The sequence below is a fragment of the Apteryx rowi genome, unplaced genomic scaffold (genome assembly GCF_003343035.1).
Source record: "Apteryx rowi isolate R43461 unplaced genomic scaffold, aptRow1 scaffold_402, whole genome shotgun sequence".
NCBI lineage: Eukaryota > Metazoa > Chordata > Aves > Apterygiformes > Apterygidae > Apteryx > Apteryx rowi.
Genome location: NW_020450552.1, coordinates 38,444 through 61,337, shown reverse-complemented (window position 1 = coordinate 61,337; position 22,894 = coordinate 38,444). Strand labels below are relative to the sequence as shown.

The window sequence follows — 22,894 nt, the reverse complement described above, 5'->3', positions numbered from 1 at the left end:
TGTGCACATATGTGTGAGCTGGCTGACCTGTCTGCGGAACAGAGGTGAAACAGAGGTAACATCCGGAAAGTTATGAAAGTTGCAGTTCAGGCATTGGAGCCCATGGCTGTTGGTTAGTCAAGGCCTGACGCTTTTCCCTTTATGGCTTTTGTAATCTGCCTTGAAGAGGAGTAACAAGAAGGGATAACTGAATCTACACTGCGTGGCAGGAGATCCATTTATCTCATCTTTGACAAGCCTAACAGGTCTGGATCAGTACGTAATACGGCACTTTTAAGATACGTGTGAAATTGATGTAAGTGGTGTTTTTTTTACTGTAGATTGTTGCTAAGGAGAAGGGCAGAACAAAATTTATAGGTAGAGGTTGAGATTTGTATTAGGCTGGTTGGTATTGCTAGAAATTTAAGTAAAGCTGCTAAAGTTAGGGCCTCTTGTTAAAGCATCCCTGCGATGTCCTATGGGACTTTTCAAAACCTGTTTGTGCAAAGTTTCTATTTTCGAAACAAAATATCTGCTTTGTGTATTTTGCTCTAACACACACAAGCAGTATTGCAGGAAAGGCAGCTTGGCCTTTGAGTATGGAAAAAAATCATGTAACTATGGAAATAAAAATTCAGCCTTCTGCATGAACAACAGATTAGACCTCTGTTTTAACCTTCCATGTTACTCTTTAAAATCTCTCTCTAAGAAAATGGGATATTTTGCAAAAATAGAAAAATTTTGAGACCCATAGGATCACTTTGTAATCCCTTAATATGAAAGATACGTATTGTTAAACTCTCTTGTATAATTGTGGAATATAGAGAAAAATGTAACAGTTTAGGCTGCATTCCTTAATAATGATATGGTTTTTCCAAGCCTGCTGAATGATTACCCCAAGAACATTGTTATGCACTTTGGCCCTCCTGTAGAGATCAGTACCAAAAAAAATGCTAAAACTAAGAAATTGTATTCTAGACCTGGCAAAGCAAGTTAAATTTTAACCTAGTGTTAGCCCTGGGGTAAAAAAAGATCAAGATGTTTTATAACACAGGAATACTGAAATATCTCAATAAAGACACAGTAGCATTAGCCACTTTGTAATGTAGACTGGACCTTTGCAACGTAATCAGCAGGTCTTCAGATTTGTATTAGGCTGCAGATAGGAGAGAAAAGTGTTGAGGTCTTTCTGGGAAGAAATTCTTCATATAGACAGGAGAAACGGAGAAGGCGGCTTGTAAAACATCTTTGCCCCCTTGCTCCCAGAAGAGCTGGGATCATATAGCCTTGAGCATTTTCAGCCATGTTTAGCACTAAAAAGGAAAGTGGACATGAGGTCAGAGCAATAATGCACACTTTCAAATCACAGAGAATTACAAAGCCCTCAAGCATAAAGTATTTTTAAATACTAAGAGGTGCAATTTCCTGCCTCGCATTGCTTTCAGCTCAAGTGACCTTTTTCTACAGCACATGTTGCACTAGCACCTAAAAAGTCTAATAGTTGACTAGGTGCCAGGGCCTGGATGTAGACACATAATAGAAATGGCCTCCTACTAAAGAGAAGCAGCAGCTTGAACAAAACCAAATAGCGTATCAGTTTAGCATCTGATAATATGCTCTCAGGGACTAAACTTGCTCTCACAGCCATGGTGATCTAAAGCTTCTTTCTTTCTGCTGTGATCCTGTTAAGACAATAATGGTGAGATCCGTGAGGGAACCAGACTTGAGACTAAGTATCTTCAGCTCACGAAGTGTCCAGCTAACTGCTGAACTTGTTGAAAAGTATGGAAAGACATATTAACGCAGACGAAACCCCTACTTTAGCAGCAGGGGAGGCTGAACATGTTTCTAATTTAAGTTAGAGAAGTTATATAAGCTTATCTGTTCTGTCTGCGCTCCAGCTCCAAAGCTGACTTTATAGTCCATAAGGTTAGTAGACTAATCCAGGAATTGTTAGATTTCAACATTTACACAAAATGTCTCCACAAGCTTGCTGTGGGCTGCCTGTCACTACAAACTGTTCTTTGTGGATAAATAACCATGTTATTTCCTGTGTCGGGCTAAAGCAGAGAAGAAATGGCCATCCTTGGCAAAATTGCCCTCTTTTTCATCTGTTTTCATCTGAGGCAAAGCTTTCACCATTTCTGCCTCCAGTGTCATTGATCAGAACAGTATCGGTTGCTCTTTCTTTCTCTCCRCTTACGCAGCTATTACAGATTACGCTTGTAACTCACTCATGCTGTACCCATGTACTCACGCTGAATTTCAGAGTGTGCCACAGTGGGATTGAATCCTCTCAAGTTCGTAGGTAGGGAGCTGAGATGTGTGTAGAGCACGCGTGGGAGAAATGAAGACCACAACCCAGCGAGTTGCTTTAGGAGGTCAAGACCCTGAAGCCCGTGCAGCGATGTCAACACAAATGTTAAATCGATGCATGTGCTGGGAATCAGCTTGCATTTCGTCTTCTGCTTGTTCACCCTTTCTGTAACTCTAGTTGTCAGAAGTTCAACATATTCCACTTCTGACATTTGTACATAATATAAACTGTTCTATTTAGGATTCTGTGAAGGTCAGTAATCCTTCCTTCCTCCTTCTTTTCTTCCTCTACTCTAACAGACTCCTCCAAAATATAATGGAATAAGTTCAATCCTGATGCAATATACCTAGAGGGGCATGGCCTAATAATTCAGAAAGAAGGCTGTGCTTAGCTGGAAGAATGAGGGAAATGGCTAAAGTGCTTAGATGTTTCCTGTGACCTTTTCTTTTGCTCCATAACTTTTAGTGAAGTGACAGTTGCAGCACTTTTTCTCTCCTATTGTTACTGTCGCCATTGGATCTGAGCACTTCTGATGTAAAATGAACAGTAGCATGGAAGTCATAAGAGACTTTGTAGTTTCTATTGCATCTCTCTCTTTGTCACTGAAATCCTGTTTGTGGCATTGCAGGGGGAAGGGTGTCTTGCTGAGGTTTGCATCGGTTAGTGTTTTTTGCAAATTTTCCTAAAGAGGGTCAGGAGCCACCTGGCTTCTTATGAAAAGTTGTTCTAGAGCTACCTTTCTGTTGTCTCTTATTTTCTGGGTATTTTAGTGAATGTACTTGCTTTTTTGTTTGTTTTGAGATGGAATGTGTTTATCCTCTGAGTTTTGAGCAAGTTTCTATCCCAGAAACAGTGCTTATGTGCTTAAGGTATTATTCTAAAAATGTAGTAAGATTAAGTAGGAAGCATGTCATAGTGGAGGCTCGAAGTCGTCGTTAATTGAAGAATCTGTGTTTGGGATTATAGTTTCCCTACAGATAGATTTTGTGGGATAGGGATAGAAGAGAGGCACTTAGATGTCACCAGGAGTCGCTTTTGGTGGAGGGTTGAATGACAGATTACAGGATATCCCAGAGAATATAAAGGGGGAGGAAGTTAAACATGAAATTTAAATGGCATGTACAAGAAGCAAAGGAAAGGAGAGGATGAGATGGCAGACTGATTCGGACAATACAGCTGTGGTGCCCCGTTACCCCATCAACACTGCAGTGTCCTGCAATTGCTCTTTCTCCTTCAGCAGTGTACTTTTTGGCCTCCCTTTCAAGAACTAAACCTAAAACTGAGTCTTGCAGACATCTTCTATGTATCAGAAAGGACTACTTATATTTAAAAGGAAAATAAAGTGGGTTTTTTTTGTTTTTTTTTTAACCACAGAATGCCAGAGATTTTCACACCCTACCAAGCAGAACAGGTGAAAAGCCAAAAATGTATGTTTTTTTCCTTGGATATGAAAGTATTTGCACAGTTCCTATAAAGATTTAGAGGTTCAGTTCACAAGATAGCACCCCTGTTGTTAATCCCATCTGTACTCTGTGGGATAGCTCTAGTGACATACCACTAACATTTGAGGTTAAAAATAGTCTCTTTTATTGAGCCACATTAAGGAACAAAAAGACTTCTACTATGGTTGAAGTTACCACATAATCATATTCATTTACATGCCACTCATGTTGGCCTATCTAAACCAGTATAAAACTGCAAACAGGTACAAACAGATTGGGGGAGAACATACCTTTATACTGTGCAAAATGGATGCTTGAATCTCCCGGGTAGATGTAATGTGAAGGTGGCCTTTTCTAGGTTTATATTAATACAAATAAAATCCAGGAGTTAGATCACTATAAAAATGTTGGGAGATCAACACCAGTTGAGAGATGTCTCTCCTGAACACTGTGGGGTTATTTTACACAGATTGAGTGGTGACATTTGAAAGCATGACTTTTTTCCTTTCAGTTTATGTGAGAGAGATACTGAAATTATTGATCTAGGTTTGGACATCCACTAATGCCCAGTTAGCTTTTACAAATGACTCTTGAGTTTTCTGTGTGTGTCTTTCTGGATTTTTTTTTTTTCCTGCTTAGCTAACCAAACACTCACTTCAAGTAAGTGTTTTGCAATATAGATGTGAAATGCTGTCCTTCCTTCAGAAACTTTCATCACCTTGCCTAGGAATTTCCTGTCGTTCTCAGCTTTGCTTTCAAAACTCTTCCTTACTTGCTTCCTACTCCCCACCAAAAAACCCAGCCAACCCTGTATATGCTCTAGCTGCAGGCCATGCGTGTGTTTAGTATACCCTGACCCGGAGAGAGCCATACCTTCGTAGCCCAATGGTTAGAGCATTTAGGATTACAAACAAACAAACAAAAAATAATTAAGCCTTTGCGCCAAGGAGTCTTTATTTATATAAAATGGAACAATATATACATATATTTATATAAAATGGAACAAGCCTAGAAGGAGAGAGTGAGACAGAGCTACCTCACTGTAGCCAGTGGCTGTTTCCCTTTGAAAGTGGGACATTATAATTCAAATCTAATTTAAGTCTGCTGACTGCCACGAACACCAAGTTACTGCCTGTTTATACACATTTCTCTTTTATTTTTCTATTGTAAGCTTTCATAAGGCAATTCCTGACTTGTATTCTAGATTAGGCACCTAAAACATTGCACTGAATTAAAATGAACTAGGTGGGAGTAGAAGATGAAAGATTTATTTTAGCTTGTTTGGTAGCAGCTGCTGAACTTTACTGAAAGCAAGTTAGGTTGTTTAATTATTTCCCAGCCTGAAACTTCAGTGCCTGGGAGCTCAGTAGAGAAAGTCTTTGCTGAAGATACTGGCTCAGAGCATAGGTGACAAGGAGGAACAAGTAGTGGCAATGCCAAGTGGCCAGGTTACCAGGATTTATTTGGATTATCTGTAAAGGAGCCAGGATAATCCAGCAGCCAGCAGTCCCGGATGGGGAGGCCCTGTAGCCTCCACCCCTGGCGGCTGGAGTCTGCCCGCTCAGTATCCCCGTTTGGTGCGTGTCTCCCAAAGTGCGGAGGATCCTGCTAACGCAGGTTGATAAGTGCCCTTCTGACTCTATCTTATGCCTGTGGTCCGTAACTGAGGGCATACCGTATTTAAGTTGAATACACCTGTGTGTTTGCATAAGACCTGCAGGATCCAGTGTGAATGGTCCAGCCTGAGTGACTACCTAAAAATATTAAATTGTTTAATAATAGATGCAATCATCATAGATAGAGTAGAAGCTTTGGTTTTGAACTGCTTGTCTTTTAAAATAAATAAAACCTGTTTCAAAAAAAACCCCAAAAAACCAACAACGTTATCTGTTGCTCCACAGGCATCAGAAGAAGTGTCAAAATCCCTGCAAGCAATGAAGGAAATTCTGTGTGGTACCACAGACAAGGAGCCACCCACAGAAATAGTGGCTCAGCTGGCACAAGAACTGTACAACAGTGGCCTTCTAGTGACACTTATTGCCAACTTGCAGCTGATAGATTTTGAGGTAGGTCAATGTGCATAAACCTTTCACCTCCTTGGTCCCAGTGTTGCCAGTAAGTATAGCTGTATTCTTCTGAAGCTCATGAAACAATTTTAATGCCTTCAAAAACCTGCGGTTGCACTGTTTTTCACCTGCTGAAGAAAGTAGCTGTTGTAGATTGATCAGTATACTGACAGATGTGCTCCTATGCTGCATCCTATTCAACTTTCTTGATTTATTTTTAAACAAAACCAAGAAAGAAATGTTGCCATGTGTACCAAAACAGGATGCTGCGAATGTTGTTTATGACCTTGTGCTGCAGTGATTAACCTCTTACTCTGGGATAGGGCAACTAGAACCAGCCACCATCTCTGAAAGACTGTGGCTGATTTAGGAGGGGTTCAGAGACATGGAATGAAAATAATTAGAAGCATAGGAAAATCTCATCTGAACAAAGACTGAAAAAATTGGAATGGTTTAGTTGGAAGGAAAGGAATTGAAAAAGGTGTTCAAAAACTGATAGAAAATGACAAGGTAAGTTGGATTGCCCCCATTTAATTCTTTGCATAAAAGAGGAAAGGAATATAACTTTTTTTGCCAACTGTGAAAAAAATAATCTGAATAAACATGTATATAATTAGGCTATGGAACTCATTGACAATTCTGTTGTTAAAACCAAGAACTTAGCAGGATTAAAATAACTAGACTTGCATATAAATATGGAGAAGAGAAGTTACAGTAGAAAAGATGACTGTCATTTAAGATAAACATAAACCCTTTTAACCGACTTTTAACTGGTAGGAACTGGGAAGAAACTTTGTCATTGACAGGATGCTATAGCGTTCCTGCAGTCTGAGGTCAGCCGGGCTGCTGCCTCCAGGGACCACTGTTAGGAGTTTTGCAATTTCTCTGCTTCCCTGACTCTGGCGAATCATCCAGAGCATCTGAGCATCTCTGAGCAGTCAGAACTTCCCAGCCGCCAGGCCAAGAGGGCAGTACCCAGCATGCAGGGCAGGGTGGCCGCAGCATTAAAAAATCGGGTCCCTGGAGAGGTGGGCTGATGCCGGCGGAGCCTCCTTGGGGGGGGAGTTACTTCCTTGTGGAAGGTTTCTCCCGTTATGAAAGTCATTTGTTGTTGCTCTGCTTCTCTTTCCACTTCTAAAATGAATCAAAGGAAGGAATGATGGGTGGTTTTGTTTGGTTTTGGGCCGCACCCTGAGTGAAACCAGCATTCAAGGGACTGATTAATTTTTAAAATAAATTTTTGGAAGTACTGTTGTCAGTGGAGTTTTCCCACTCTTCCTCAGGTCTTGATTTCAAGAGTGTGGGGGTTTTTTTATGCTAGAATTTCTTCATAGCCTTTAATTTATCTCCCTGCTCCCCCATGCAACTGTTAAATGTCTTAATGCAAAATAAGAATTCAGTAATTTAAATTTGTTTGAAGTGGGGGGAAAAAAGAGGGGGGAAGAGAAGATATTAGCAAATGCTCCATAGAAGGGAAATTTCTGCATTTTTTTTTTTTTAGGTGCCTGACATTCTATATTGCTTTTTTCAGATTTGAAATTCTGTATCTATATATTGAACCCTCAGTCTTCAAATGCAAACTCTGAGTGAAACACCAAGCATGTTGTTGAATCACTGTTATTCATATAACATAGTTCTAATAACATAATATAAACATAGTTCTAATAGCATAGTTCATATAAACGTAGTTCTAATAACTTTTATTGCAAAATAGATTTTTTCCATGATAAAGCCTTTCAATTGTTTAGCAAAACTTTTAACTTTTACACAGATTCTTTTTAGCAAAACAGTAAAATTAAATGTCATTGAAAAAGAGGCTGGTAAGAGCAGATGTTGCTCTGTCTTCATATTTCCATATATATATTTTTTTAGTTTATCAAGTTTTCTGCTTGCATTTATTGTATTAATTTATTGTTCATAATTGTCATTTAGATGTCCTTGTTGACCAAGCAATTTCATCACCTTTCAACATGCAAATTATTTTTGTGATCAGTATGTAATGATAGAAAACAAAATTTGAAATTTCCTTCAGAAATCAGATTTTCAAGTAATCATGTTTATGTAAATTACTTGATCTTTTTGGCCTGGCCTGGCTCCTTTTCTTCTCTGCGCTGCCCTTCACCCTCCAAAAAGTTGCTGCACCTGGTGGCCAGTTCGAACCCAATTTTGCACAGTAGTACTTATCTTTGAAGATACATTCTCAAAGACTTCATGAAACCTGGTGGCTGCTTAGAGGAAAGAGACCAAAGTTAATGCCACCACTGAGAAAAAAGCAGAAGCTCGAGCTCAAGACCTATCTCACTTGTTTCATCTGCCAGTACACTTGTAGCATATGTGGCTGGGGAATGTGTGTGTGTGTGTAGGGGAGACTGTCATGTCTTTGCATGTCTCTGTCACACATCTATAGAAAACAAAGGCTTATTGCTTCTGTCGCTCAAGAAAGAGTGTATTATTTTGTGGATGATACTGTTGTGAAAAAAATGAAGTTGGGTTTGAGCAGAAGCACTGTATCTGGATTAGACTGATTAGATTAGATTTATTGGTGAGCTTTGAAGAATTCGTTGAGGAAAGCATGCATACAGAAATAGTTAAGTTTAAAGAAGTGTGTTACTAACAGCATGTAAACCTACAGGTTCATAAGCTTTGAAGCCAATAAAAGGAGATGGTAAATAGCTACAAGCCCAAGACTGGTGATGTTAAAAATTTTCCCTTACTTTGTCATGAAATATGAGCTACGTTATGGTATAGATATCTTGCAAGTCGTTATTTACGTGATGGCATCCTTTGGGTTTGTCTTGTTCATGTCTAGCTGTTCTGCTTTCTCCGCCCATAGCCTTTCTATCTTGTGCTTCAGTTATTGTATGTATTTCATTATAAGGTGAACTTGGATTGCAGATTCCAAGTGAGAAGCATTGCAAAAGTATTCCAACAATTTTTGTATGTGTCTGATGTCGAGGGAAGTCTGCCTTGGTTCCCTCCTATCTGCCTCCATTCCCTAGAGAAGAACCCAGAGAGACCAATTTCTTTGGTTTTCACAACTATCTTTCGATTGCTGGTCTCTAGAAAATATGCTGCTATTGGATATAATGCCATAGTGCACCTAATATTAAGTGGCTGATATAAATTCTGGCTTAGCAGGGAAAATCATTTAATTCTTGGCCATTTTTGTCTCTCCCTTTCAACAGCTCTTCTCTTTTTGGATTTTTTTCATTTTGGAGTAACTGCTGCGGCCGCTGGGGATCATGGGATTCCAGACATATGTTATGGGTGTTGTAAAGATTGGGGAGGATGGGATGTTTGTATAAAGAACTAGCTAATTAAGAGCATGGCCAAGGGTCAAAAGCGTTGCAGACAAAGTCAGATGGACTGGCCGGATCTGATTTGATTCTCTTATTTAATTCCCTTAGTCCCTGAGTCTCCAGGCCAGCTGGGTTGGAACGACTAGGAAAGCAGCATATTTTGTGCTTCTCAGCAGTGATTTATTTGTAGAGGTGAAACTAGGGAATTTCCCTCTGTGTGGAACTATCTGCTCCTTGGCTTAAAACGTTCAGTAATTTCTTAGCCAAGGAATGTTTGTCCTCTCAAGACAGATCAATGAGCATGGACGGACGGATTATAACTAACCTTTTGCTTTAGGTTGCCCTGTGCATAGTGACCCACTGTTTACTCAGTGCCTTGGTTACTGGTCATTAGTATAGCCGTCTCTCCCCTCCAGTAATTTCTCACGTCGATCTCTCTTGTGGCTGGGGGAAAAAGCGGTGAGGGAGGAAGAGGACTTATAATGCATGAGGTATTGGCAAACTCTCTATGGCTGGATAGAGCATAATTTGGAAGGACCTTCTGAAAAGTTGTCTGCGTGGGGAAGTATTTTACTGCAAAGCATGATTTTGCAGGTGTATGTGGGTCTAGCTATAGGAGAAATGTAGAACAAAGTTAAGGATCCTTCCCACCTTAGTTGTGACTAAAGTAGAAACATTATGCATATGACATAGCCGTTCTATCAGCAATACTTATTTTATTCTTTGTGGTAAAATAATATGTATATGATGTTCTTGGAATCAGTCTGTGTATCAGGAGCTGGGCTCAGTTTAAGTTTAACCCTGATTTTTCAAAAATAAGATCAGATTTGCTTTGATTACATGAGAATAATGAAAAGCCTTAGCTTTGTAAAGCTAGGCTATGCGTTTTTGTACTTGGTACTGGCTTGACTACTTAAATTTGAAAGCTATAGAAGCACAGTACACYCTGCAAAAGCATGTTTGGCACAGAGCAACTGTTTGCGTGTTTTAGTATTTTCTTGTTGCTTATTAGGATATCCAGGGAGTTGTGCACCCTCCTTATTCTGTTGAGCATCTTCATTTGGCAAAAGAAATATATAAATGGGTGTGGGGGGATTAGTGGTCTTCAGAGCGACCTAATGGAGAAAGCCTTTTTTCTCATTTGAAGAGATGGCAAGTGTCAGGTGGTGAGACTGTGGAGGGTCCAGAAAAGAGAGACAGACTTATTGCATTTTAAATGTCATTTCCCCTTTAAATACAGATTGTACTAAATGATCACTTGTTCATGTTTTTACAGTTGAAAATATGTTTTGCTTCTTTAACAGGGCAAAAAGGACGTTTCCCAGATATTTAACAACATCTTGAGAAGACAAATTGGCACACGCAGCCCTACTGTGGAATACATTAGTGCCCATCCACATATCCTATTCATGCTTCTAAAAGGGTGGGTGCTTTAATTTGACTTTGATTCCCATTAAACAGCATTGCCTGGAACACATATTGGCATTGCAATTGGTCTACTTTTTCACTTTTAGTTTAAAAAAATAGATAGGATTTCAGCCTTTGTTCCAGATTTCTCATTTTGTTTCTTTTCTACTGACTTGCTTTTTACTTAAATGTATACTCTTAAATGACTGGATTATTTATTTGGCCATTATTTCTTCACCAAACTTCATGTTGGAATAATTATGTGCTGATTGTTTTTGCCTGCTCACCATGTGGCAGGGRCTTCAGTGCTTGCCCTAAACCCTTCTGTAGCGTTGTTGGCTACTGCTGAGTTTCATTTAGACCTCTTCGCGTTGCGGCAGTGAGTTATAGCGATGTCTGTAAATAACTGGAGTCAAATGCTTGGACCGCCACGCGGTAGAGCACAGAGAAGCAAAAATGCACAAGAAGAATAGTTGTGTCTGTGGGRCAGACTTCTTAAGTGCTTGTAGCCGCATGTGAATTTCAACTTTAAATTATGCCAGTAATGAACTCCATTTCTTTCAGCATTAAATCTTCTTYTTTTTTTTTCCCCCCTCCTTTTAACCTCTGAGGAAGTAAGTGTTTAGCTGTAAGCCCATGGTTCCCAAGGTAAGCTGGCCAAAGAGGAGTACACTGCAGCGGGGTGAGGACATCAGCTGTAATAGCATTCAGGAATGCACAAGTATTGGCCTAAAATTCTTGAGGTTTCTGTCCTCTATGCTTGGCCACAAAGTACCTTCCCTTTAGCAGGAATCTTTGCTTTTCCATCCCTTGAAATGTGCTGTTTTCTGATCAGCCTTTCAGTTTTCTGTGATCTTCTTTTCTGGCTTTATGATTTTATTTATTTTTCTCCCAGGAAAGGAGTATGTATATATGATTGCTTAGGATTAAAGAAATGATTTAAAAATAAGAGTGTGTTTACTAGTTGTACAGTCTGAAACAGTGTGGACTGTTGTGCTCGTTGTATGGTTAGACTAGTAACAGCCATTCAAAATCATGAGATAAGCCTTTTTAGATAATGGTATTTGAGAATGATTTTTTTTTTAATGTCTTTCTTGCTCTTGAGGCTAAAGAGTTGCATTTTCACCATTTGCTCCACAACCTGAGTTGGGAAAATACTTAAACACCATGTAGGATATTTGCCTAATAGGAATACGACGCCGAGGGTAAAAGTCCTTTCAACCAGCTTCCACATCTCCCAAATACAGACCTGCGTGAGATGCCCTGGCCTCCTCTTAGAGTCAGTGGAGAGGAACAGGCACTTCTAGAGCATGTTTCCTTTCCTCCTAAAATAGTTATTTGCTTCAAAACGGGCAACATTCCAGCGCAGCTGAGTAGGAAAAAGTAATTGAGAGAACTGATTTATATCAGTTTTAAAGAATTATGAGGTTGTCATTGGACATGGAGGCAAAACTTGCCTGTGACAGGATTGGGCCTGCTTTTCGCACAGGCAGAGGGGCAAGGAGCCTGGGCAGGTCATTGTTCTTAACTAGGTCTTGCTCTTAAAAGTACTGTGATTAGTTGTGATTTATCTTTACTTTTCAAGTTGACTTTTTTGTGTTACTGAACAGCAGCTTCCTTGGAAAGAAAGCCAGTAAGCTAGTTAAATGGGTTTTGTTTTGTTTATATAAATGTTGAATTTTAATGAACTTCAAAATACTTGTTTCAGGACAGTGATGATAATTCTCTCAGTCACTGTTGAAGTAAGTTGTACAACTGTTTTCAATTCCCTATATAGATGCAATCATTTTCTTCCCTCTTCTGTCTTTGCTTTTTGGATTCTCCCCCATTTTTTCACTCATTTTTGTTTGGCACATTGCTTATGTATCTCTTCCMTATGTCTCAGCTTTCTTTAAAGCTAAAAAGTACTTTTTGGATCAAGTCCCAGATATTCTTTGGCATTTGTAAAAACAAATAATATTAAGATGATAGTAAAGATTTTATATTCTGCATATGTGCTGCTGATAGACACAACATCTCACTGTATGTGACCCAAGCCAAATATCAGTGGTCTTCAGTGGGTATATTTAAATGGCACCAGTTATGTGTCTTGTGGAGACAGCTGATGTATCCTGCAGTATATCTGCACTAGTTTGGGCCTCTGACTTCTTGACTTCTTGGCTATCTCTCAGCCCTGTATGGATGCGCTGTACCCTAATCGTCATTTCTCGAGTTCCTCCTTAGAAAGCGCTACTGAATTCTTCAGCAATAGTTCAGAACAGTCTTACCAAGCCCTGAGGGGATCTGAGCAGCTGAATAGTGTAATGAAGTCAAACGCAACGCTGTCTTACCTACATCCGTCCGCTGCCAGGAATGTCTGAAAACAATACTTAAAACATGTGCCTAAAGCCAGGGTAGGGTCCCAGACACGCAGCCTGCTTTGTGCAGGCAGTGTGCAGTGCTTGCGTGCAACGAATTATGCACCTGGGATGCACATACTTAATGTTAGACATCACCGCTTGAGAACATGGCTTGACGACATCTTTTCAGGCTTATTTAATGCTAAATGAAATACATGAAATCAAAATGTGCATAAAGGAAAGGAAGATGAATTTGGTTCACATGTAAAAGAGTGGAGTTACCATTCAGTGATTTTTTATATGACGGTATTTGGAGAGGAAAAAAAAAACCCAAATGTTTTAGCCATGGCTGTAAAAGAGCGAGCCTGGGACTATTGTGAAGGCTTGTCATTGTTTGACTTGTATTGATGCAAAATTTCCTCTGCCTCCTGACAGTCAGTTCCCAACAGTATCAACAAAAGGTTGCTTTTTTTACTGCATAATGTGAGCTCTGTTGAGTGGGAAGGATCCTGAATCAGATCTCCCTCCCAGTATTTCCTGCCTAATACTCCAGTGGCACTGCCAGTTTGTGATAATTGTTTTTACCTTTTAGGTTTCATTTTATTTCTCAGATACTCCCTACCAGATTTTCAGCTTCAGAAAAACAGGTAGCACATGGTTCGCTGCTTACGTTTTTTTTGTAGGTTAATTGACTTTCCTGCTGCGTGAGGACTTGCTTTCATAATTTCTTATTTTCTGTGTGTGCAGGCTTTGTGTACGAGTAAGATTTCAGATGAATACAATGCTTGGTATATACAGTTCCTGGTATATTTGGCCCAGATTTTTTTCTGGTATCAATCTATTGCATTTAGAGACATTAGCCCAGAAATAATTTGGGTCCTTTGTAATTTGAAATATCTTTTTCCTTTCTAGTACAGTGACTATAGCAGATTTAGGGGTCTGTGGCACTGTCAGCAGTGTTTCTCACAAGTTATAAATGTGTGGGATCTTATGTGAGTATGTAAGATCCTATGTGCTATCTCTAATGTACACAGTCACTGCCTCTGCTCCGTTTTGTGATGATCTGTTCATGTTAAAGCACAGTAAGTCTTAATGGTGCATTGGCTGAAGTTGCAAAATTTCCCTTGAGTTTATCCAAGGATAGCTTTGGAAAGAAGCTATAGAAGTTAGTGTAAAATCAGATAAGAATATAGCTGTTTGTCAAGACCTCCTGTCTTCCAGGCTTGATGCCTTCCTAATCTCCTTCCTGCGCTCCTTACCTTGTACCGTCTTCTGCGCTCGCCACACAAGATGAATTCCCATTGCACCAAGACATGTTTCTGCTCTCAGGCTGTCTTGCCTCTTTCAGCCTCCACAATAAATGTTTTGAAATATTTCAGATCCATTACTGCCTTTTCTGGTTGCCCAGTAGTCAGTGTCTGGGGATTTCTTTCAGTTGTAAGTCCATCAGAATGGAGAAGAACACAATTTTGTTTCTGCTGCAGGAGTACATCAGCATAGAGTAATAGTGGCTCATTTGAAATGACTTTGAAACCCATCTCTATCGTTCCTGCTTGCCTGGTGACTTTGCATGGAAGTGTGGGTACAGAGTTATGATCAGGCAGCCTGTAAGCTTCTTTCAGGCACATTGCAGGAGCCAAGCCCGACTGTCCTYGCTGGTGTGAACAGTAACCAGTCTGTAACCCAGTTCTAGGTAATGGAGCGTTTGACTAAGCATGATTCTGTTGACACTCGTGTTTTTAAAAGTTATTGTGCTGGAAACAATGTAGTTTGCTTATATTCCAACCAAAATATTCCTTGGCCAACTATTTAATATTTTCCTGGCTGCACTCCTAGGAGCAACGCTGCCTCTTTTTGCTTGAAAATTACTATTCCTATTAGTGAAGTAGAGGAAAGATATATCTTAACAGAAAACATCATCAAATATCTATTATCTAAAGAGTTTTAAGTTCAGATTTGCAAATGTTCCCCAAAATGACACAAATAGGGGCTGGACTGCATGCACGTGCTTTAGGGTGGGAAGCCTGATTTGCCTTTTTGGAATCAGCAGTTCATTTTCCATTAAGCCAACTATTGTTGGCATCAGGTTGAAGTATGCAGCTCTGGTATGCTCTCAAAACACTACCATTCTTTTAAATTGCAAGTTGGTGGTAACTTGAGGGCCCACTCACTTATAACACAGATGGCATTTTGTCTTTTTTTTTTTTCTCTTTGGCCTAGTGATAGAAATTAATTGTCTAGAGGAAAAATGATGCCGATAAGCTCTGGGTGATAATACACAGTTCTGATATAGTATAACCAGCTTATTGAAACAGAGTGTGCTTTCTGTCCCCTTGGACGTGATTTGCTTTCACATGACTGAATATTGTTAAAGTCTGTTCATTTTAAGTCCTTCCTGATTGTTAGATTTCTCTTTTGTTTTGGGGGCTTCTTAAAATTGTGTTTCTAACAGTTTTGTTTCAGATTAGTTTTGGCCTTAAAGAAATTAAGACTTCATGGAAATAGAAGATTGACTGAACTCTTTCCCCCTCCTTTCCAAGATCTAGAAGTGTGCTGGCTCCTATCCATTGCAGAGCCTGTGCCATAACAGGATTGTAACTTGAGGAACTAATACCTGTCTCCTGAGCAAGCCCTTAGTCTCTGCAGAGGAGSGATTGAGCAGATCTCCTCCTAAACTGCAGAAAAGATCTTCTGAGCTATGGAAAGCTTAATCATGGGTAGATGGCCTGGATCAGCTCTTCCTACCTTCCTTGTTCGACATTAATATTCTAGAGTGATGCTCTCTAGAAGAAGAGTGGGAGTTGAGGGATGGTCATGAGATGATACAGTTTTCTTGGAGAAACTGAGGAGCTCTGAATTAATTTTGAAATGGGAGAAAGTTATATTGTATGGGCTTAGCTTTCTCATAAATCCTAAAGGGTGAAGCAATTCTGTTGAAACTTTATGCACTCCCCCAAACTGTCTTTTCACAGAGGGGAGGTGTAATGCACATTTACCCTAAAATCTGTTTTGGCTTATGAAGACAGAGGTTTGGAACGGAAAATGCTGGCAGCCTTATCTGTATGTCTGTTTCTTAGTTATAAGCTGAAGGTTGGATACAGTGCTCTGGTTGAGAGCCACTGTGTGTGCAATGTGTGTTGGTGTTTGCTCCAGGACACACGTTTCCTATGCTACAAACTTTCCTTTTGCTAGAAAATTGCTCATTCACGTTTGTCCCTCTGTGTTTTGGTGGTTTTGTTTCTTTTCGTTCTGCAGATATGAAACCCCACTTATTGCCTTACGCTGTGGAATTATGCTAAGAGAGTGTATCCGACATGAACCGCTGGCCAAAATCATACTTTTCTCAGAACAGTTCAGAGACTTTTTCAAATACGTGGAAATGTCAACTTTTGATATAGCTTCTGATGCCTTTGCTACATTCAAGGTAAATTATTTGATACCTATGTCATAGTGTTCTGTTAAAAATGGCATTCCTCCAATAGTGATCACTGAATGTTGTATTGCCTTTAAACCGGATAGCTTGCTTATTGCTCAGTAGAGAATATAATTAATCCTTGGTCTGTTTGTACCAGGATTCACAACAGTCATCAAGTCTGCAAAGAATCTTTAATCCAGATTTATGTTTCACTAGTGTCCTGCATCTTGATATCCCAAGACCTCTTATGCAACCATTTAAAACTCGGATTAATCATGCATTATGTACAGTTCTTGTAAAATGCATAATCTCTCTTCTCTCCCCACCTTCCCCCCAAAATAAAACCACTACCCCTTGTGACAACAACCAGTAAATAGAACGAACCATTCTAAATTTGCCTTTGAAATCCTCTAATTTTTGCTGACCCTTCTGAATTGAAGGCCTTGATATTGCCATGATATTACCTTCCAGTGGCAATTAAAACACTGCCGCCTCTTTACTTGCAAGTGAGCCCCTCGTTCACTGGCATGCGAGGGGGGCTGGAAAGGGCCAGCCGGCTGCTCCTGCGTTTCCTTCCCCATCGGTCTCTCGCTGTTGGTGATACTGTGCAGGTCGCTTCAAAGCAGCAGCAGCAGGGGATCAAAAGCAGTATGTAGGGTTCGCTTGTGGCTGCAGGACTGAATAATGGGATCTGTCTGGCCCGTGCTTTATGTAGATCCTATATTTCGTTATTAAAAATGAAGTTGGGTGAAACTTGCTGGATTTCTTGGAATTTGTATGTGACCATCATCTTTCCTGCAAGGTGCTAATGTAGTCTTTAGCAAAAGTTGGTGCCCGTAGGCTTAATATACAGGAACAAGTAGGTTACTTCTGCAAAAATAATTGAAGAAAACTGAGGAAAATTTTTTACAGGGAGAGCGTCTTCGAAATATAGACATAACTTTTTTTTTCTTCTATCAGTTGGTTCTTTGCTGTCATAGAAACAGGTTGCTCATTCTTTCCTCTCAAAGCTAATTAGAAACATGATTAGGTAGACCTTAGGAATAACTAAAATGTTAGAGTTCAGCTCAGCAATTCAGCACATAGGAAACCTGGCCTCAGTTTGTACTGACCTACTGAATGAGGTAAAGATTTGATAGTAGAAATAATTTTGCATTCTTAAATACTGGGTTGAGCAGGATTACCAATTCAAACCAGTTTGTTAATCAATAGCGGTGTCTTTCAATTATTTGAAGATGCTCTGTCAGTGTGTTTATTATAGCTAAACATTAGGAAAGTGAAAATAGCACAGAAATATAGACTAGTCCAAGTAAAAACACATGTGTGGGTCGGGATAAGAATGCACTTGAATTCAATGTTTCTGGCATTTTACCCTATGCTCAAAAGTGTGCTTATCTCTGGTCAGAAATAAGCTTTCTGGGATTCTGCTAGCAGCGTGATAGAAGAGATCTGCACCTTTGGCCCGGGTCTCGCTTGGACAAAGCAGGATAGCACAAGGCATGGCCGAGTCCCGAGTCCCAGCCTGCGGGCAGCTCGCCCACAAGGCGCACTTAAGCCGTGACAGGGACTACAGGCTGCTGCAGCCCTGCAGAGAAAATGGGGGTTGATGTCGTTCATGGACCTACAGCTGTGCAACTTTCTTCTGTCCCCTGTGCTCCAAAAGTATTTTTAGTAGGGTTTAAATATAGGATCCTACATCTGCATGTGTATTGGCAAGAGAGGAGTTATGAGGGCAGTTCATCCTCAGGCGTAGGTCAGAAAGCACCTTTTAAATGCTTGGGGCAAATCTATAAACTGCATTTCTTAAAATTGCCTCTTAGTATCTGATATTTGGCTAGTTCTGGAAACCAACCAGCAGTTAATCTCATCTCATCTGATTTATTTGGCTATCACTCCAAATGACTGGAACAGCAAGAAGTGATGTGGAAGCAATTGAATCATGAAATATGGAGCTACCTTGATTTCTAATACCACAAAAATAAGTGCTGTGATTGCTTACTGGCTGGATTACTGAGCTCATGGTGTCACTGCTGTTTCCCCCGTGTTGGGTTTGTAGTGTTGCCATCTGGGTGTCTGGTTCAGAGCAGAAAGCCTCAGATAGTCTATGCACCAGAGGAGGGTTTAATTAAATGTGCATTAAAGTCTGAGGATATTTATAGTAGGAAAGTACTGGAATTTTTGATGATCTTGAGATGTACTTTTTAATTAAATTCAGCCAGGTGCACAGCAGAGGGGAAAGTGAGTGGCTGAAAATGCAGAGGAAAATGGGCTTGCATTTAGAGACATGATCAGCTGGGGAGGGTACCAGCAGCAGCTGGGAAGAGTGCTGATTGAATACTGCCCCTCCGTGCTCTCTTGTGATTTTTCTATGAAAACCTCGTTTTGGATTATATTCCATTTGTGCCACCTATTGAAAAATGTTGCACTTGCCTCGTAAGTGCCCTGCATAAAAGTATGTGAAGCACGTTTGGGTGCACTCAGCCATTTAAACTGAGATCATTGCAGTCCTGCCTGATAAAGGAATATATTAAAAAACATGAGGTACTGGATTTTATAGCACTCTGCTTTCCTCTTATAATTTATGGTAAAAATAAATTAAAGGACTAGTATGTAAAGGATTTGTTTTATTTGTGATGCTGTGGAGGACGTGTCTGCACATCTGCTTCAACTCATCTGCTTCAGTTTCTGATGGTGGGTAAGAAAGCCAAGGAAAAGATGACGAAATAGTAACAGAAACTGATTCACTGGAAAAAAAAATAGCAACTTGAATGGTCTTCATCAGTCATTTATTGTGATTAGTGTTGTGTATTAAAAGAAAGAAGCAATAAGATGAAAATTAAGTGCCTCAAACTGGCCACTTCAATTTGTAGCTATTCGTCTAGTAAAGAGACTCAGCTTCTTCTGGAGCTGAACATTTCATCTCTGTCRCTGAGCACCAGCATTACCGTTGTATGGGGGATTTTGCTTTGATTTAACTTTGGATTAGGCGGCCACTTTTTTGGATGGGATGCATCCCCTGCAGCTTCAGCTGTTGGAAGGGTCTGCCACTTGTTGCGGTAAGCCCACCAAGGGGCAGAAATACAGTTGCAGGGGGAGTTTATCCCTGCTATCTGAGATGCCTTTCTAGGGATGGGTTGACTGTGTAGGGAGCCTGAATGGCTAGCTTAGATGTGGTCCCTAACTTTTAGGCTTTAAATAAATAAATGTATATCGCCGGTAGGTGAGTATGAGCCTGCCTTGTTGCATGCATTGGAGATCAGAAATAGCAGTTGGCTTAATTTACCATAATCTTCCAGCTGTGGGGTAGAGTGTAGATCACTTTTGGCCCTGGGACCACATTTGATCCCTCCATTAAGGGTTGTTTTGTTTTCCTCCTCTCTCCCACTCCAATTTATCACAAGTACTGTGCGCACTGACCATATAAGAAAGGGTGTGAGGGAAGAGGAATATGAAGCAGGAGCCTTAGAATAGTTTTATATTGATTCCACTAGCATTCATTTAATTCTACTTAAAGTCATAAAAAGCATACAGCAGCTGAACTTGATGCAGTATTGTTTTTAAACTCTTTTTCTCTATTGAAATAATGTTGGAAATACCTTGTAAAAGATGACCTGGTAAAAAATATTAAGCCACATTTGAGAATAAAAGGGGCAACCAAATGAAAAGGTAGTCTCTCTCTCTGTTCTTTTTCAGGACTTGCTAACCAGACACAAATTATTGGTAGCAGATTTCCTGGAACAAAATTATGATACAGTAAGTATAAATGATGGAATTCTTTAAATCTACTCACGGTTAGCTAGAAAGAGCATGCTTTTAGCAGTGCAGGATTTCGTGTTCCACATAAAATTGTCACATAGGACTGCAAACCTAAATGGAAGGCATTGCTTTTACTAGAGGGGAATCCTCACTTGGCATCTGAAAATAAAGGTACCTCCTCTGCACACACATATGTCAAATTTTCGGGAGAACTCACTGTTTTAAAACAATTCTTATTCATCTCTGTACGCAACCTATTTCCCCATACATGAATGAAAACTGTAAATTTAGCATGTCGATAGATGGTGGGGGGGAAAAGAGTCTTTACTTTCTTCAGGCAGTTTTGTGCTCCAGTACTGATAGGGCTGTGCCAGTGTCATTTTGTATTACTTTGGGACAGAGGAGGGGGGTTACAAGAAGAAGTATTAGCATTACTGAAAACTACGTGTACCTGATCAGGAGATTGAGATGTGAACATCCGTCTTACCATCCTAAGTCGATTAGTCAATTGGTTTGTTGCCATTTTTCACTTTGATTTTCAGATTTATTTTAAATGCAATGTGGGTCAGAAAAATTCCATTGGAATCAACTAAGATTGGACTAATATGGATAATGGAATTAGACTGCAGGTTATGTTTTCATGTTACCTTAGGTATTCTTTACTTCATTGCCAAAGGAGAAAGGCCAAAGACTCTCTTTTTCGTTAGGGAGTTAGCAAGAAGTTTAAATAAAAGTCAGGCTTATTAGTGCTGAGTCATAAATGCAGTTTAACTGGAGCAAAATTACCATCTCTGCTAATCTTTCCTCTGTTCACACTGAAGCACTGCAGTGGAACAGTCCCTGTTCTATATTTACGTAACATTTAAAAATTGAAGTGCAAATTGTGGAAATTAGCATTTTTAAGTGATTCTTGGACATCAGTGGGTTTTTTGCATGTTTGATAGATGGTTTGAGTATGAATGAGTGGACACTACATGCTGGACTGCGTGAATCTGCTGGCAGCAGATCCATCCTCTTGTAAAAGAAGGCTGCATGGGCACAAGCCCCAAGTGTCCCACATGATTTAAAGCTCCTTGTGCGTAGTGACATCTGTAAGCAAGGGGGGATAGCTGAGAGGGAAGCACTCCCAGGCAGGCACTGAGGTGCCAAGGGACTTCGCTGCCACTACCTCTGCTGCACCCCTGGGCTGGGAAGGACCGTGAGAAGGGAGCGGGGTGAAGGATGGATGGATCGGAATAGGATGCAGTTGTGTTTTCTTTGCTACTCTAGGTCTTTGAGGATTACGAAAAGCTCCTCCACTCTGAGAATTATGTAACAAAGAGACAATCCTTGAAGGTAAAGTAAAATTTCTTGGCACTTTCCTCGTAAACTTGAAATCCATGTTGTGCAGAGTATCAAACTGTATATACTGCAACAGAGCAGCTGCATGCTGTGTAACAGAAAAGGGAATAAGTGATTGCCAGTACTCTTGTGCCAATGAATTAGCTGGGAGTTTTATTTCCTGGATCTTCAGTGAAGCACTGGGCCATTTCTGTGAAACAAGCACCATCCCTTTTTTTTCTGACCTTAATTTTGTACTTTGGTTCATAACATAGGTCAGAAAGAACTTGAGACCGACATGATAGTCCCTATTTGTCTGTTGCTGAATCTGACATGACGGGAACAAATAGGTCTGTTAATGTAACATCTGAATGAAATGAAGGCATGTTTGTGGGACAGCTGCACTGCTCTTGCTTCTGCCCTCATGGGCTCACACTAGYTCCTGCTGCATCCCGTCCATATGGTATCCACCTCTGTAGTATTTGAAAGATGAGCATTACTGGGCATTAACTCATTACATGGTAACAAATCCATGTACTTTATTTTATTTTATTTTTTAAGGTAGTGACATTGAAACCTCTTTAGGCAAACATAAAAATGTGCTGCTGCTTTCTTTACATTCCCCCAAAAATGTGGTGGGTTGGAAAACCTTGTTTTTTGTAATTGTCTCTATAGCTGCTGGGTGAATTGATTCTGGACCGGCACAACTTTGCCATCATGACAAAATACATCAGCAAGCCGGAGAATCTRAAGCTGATGATGAACTTGCTGCGAGATAAAAGCCCCAACATTCAGTTTGAAGCATTCCATGTATTCAAGGTAAGCGAGGATGAGCTGTAGAGACGGCAGACTTTCTCTTCTGCTTATAAAAGGGTCTTTCAAGGTGGGCAAAAGAAAGGCCAGAACAACAGGGCTAAGGGGTTTCCAAATCACTTCAGATATCTGAGTGTGTCTTAATAGAAAACGTTTCCGTCAGTGAGCATCAGTCTGATTTGTCTTTGCCTTCCTTCAGGTGAGATCTAAAGCAGCACCACTTCTGTTTGGGCTGAGGATAGTCACTCAGATAGCAATGAGCTGGAAGGTAACAAAATACATAGCTTCTAGATGGTATCCACAGCACCTTCCCCCACTTCTTAGGTCGTTTTACCCAGTGGCGCTGAGGAAAGATAAAAAGAAAACAGTGCGTTGAAACTCTACATTAAGACTAAAAGTGTAAACGGTGTTAGCACTGTGTAACAGTGGGAACACAATTTGCTTTTAAACCTATTAAAAAGATTTGGTGAATCTGTAATGAGTCTAATCCTTCCCTCTTTTTGCACTGATTGTTAATGCAGCTGTGAACACTTACCAGATGCAGCCAGTATCCTTTTTCTTGTTATGATTAATGCCAATGGGGGAAAAATTAACTTTTTTTTTCTTATCAAAAAAGTTCTCTTCTCTGGGTCAGAGATGGAGTGGAATTGTTGTTATGCAAAGCTACCTTTATTCTGGAATTAACACATTAATTTCAAACTATGTAAATAGAGTTGGTAATGATTTGCAGAAGGGGGGATT

General features: G+C 40.1%; 1 protein-coding gene across 9 annotated transcripts in view; it reads left to right on the top strand.

Annotated features, from left to right (window-relative positions):
• Nucleotides 1-22,894, top strand: part of CAB39L (calcium binding protein 39 like) — a 64,683-nt gene that overhangs the window by 35,080 nt on the left and 6,709 nt on the right. For 8 of the 9 annotated variants that reach the window (XM_026075371.1, XM_026075374.1, XM_026075373.1 and 5 more), the window contains 7 exons: nt 5,640-5,804; nt 10,408-10,526; nt 16,105-16,273; nt 19,958-20,017; nt 21,290-21,355; nt 22,016-22,159; nt 22,353-22,421. In XM_026075371.1, the coding sequence (XP_025931156.1) occupies nt 5,640-5,804; nt 10,408-10,526; nt 16,105-16,273; nt 19,958-20,017; nt 21,290-21,355; nt 22,016-22,159; nt 22,353-22,421 (792 nt within the window). The remainder of the gene's footprint in view (nt 1-5,639; nt 5,805-10,407; nt 10,527-16,104; nt 16,274-19,957; nt 20,018-21,289; nt 21,356-22,015; nt 22,160-22,352; nt 22,422-22,894) is intronic. The other variant, XM_026075376.1, reaches the window with a different exon arrangement.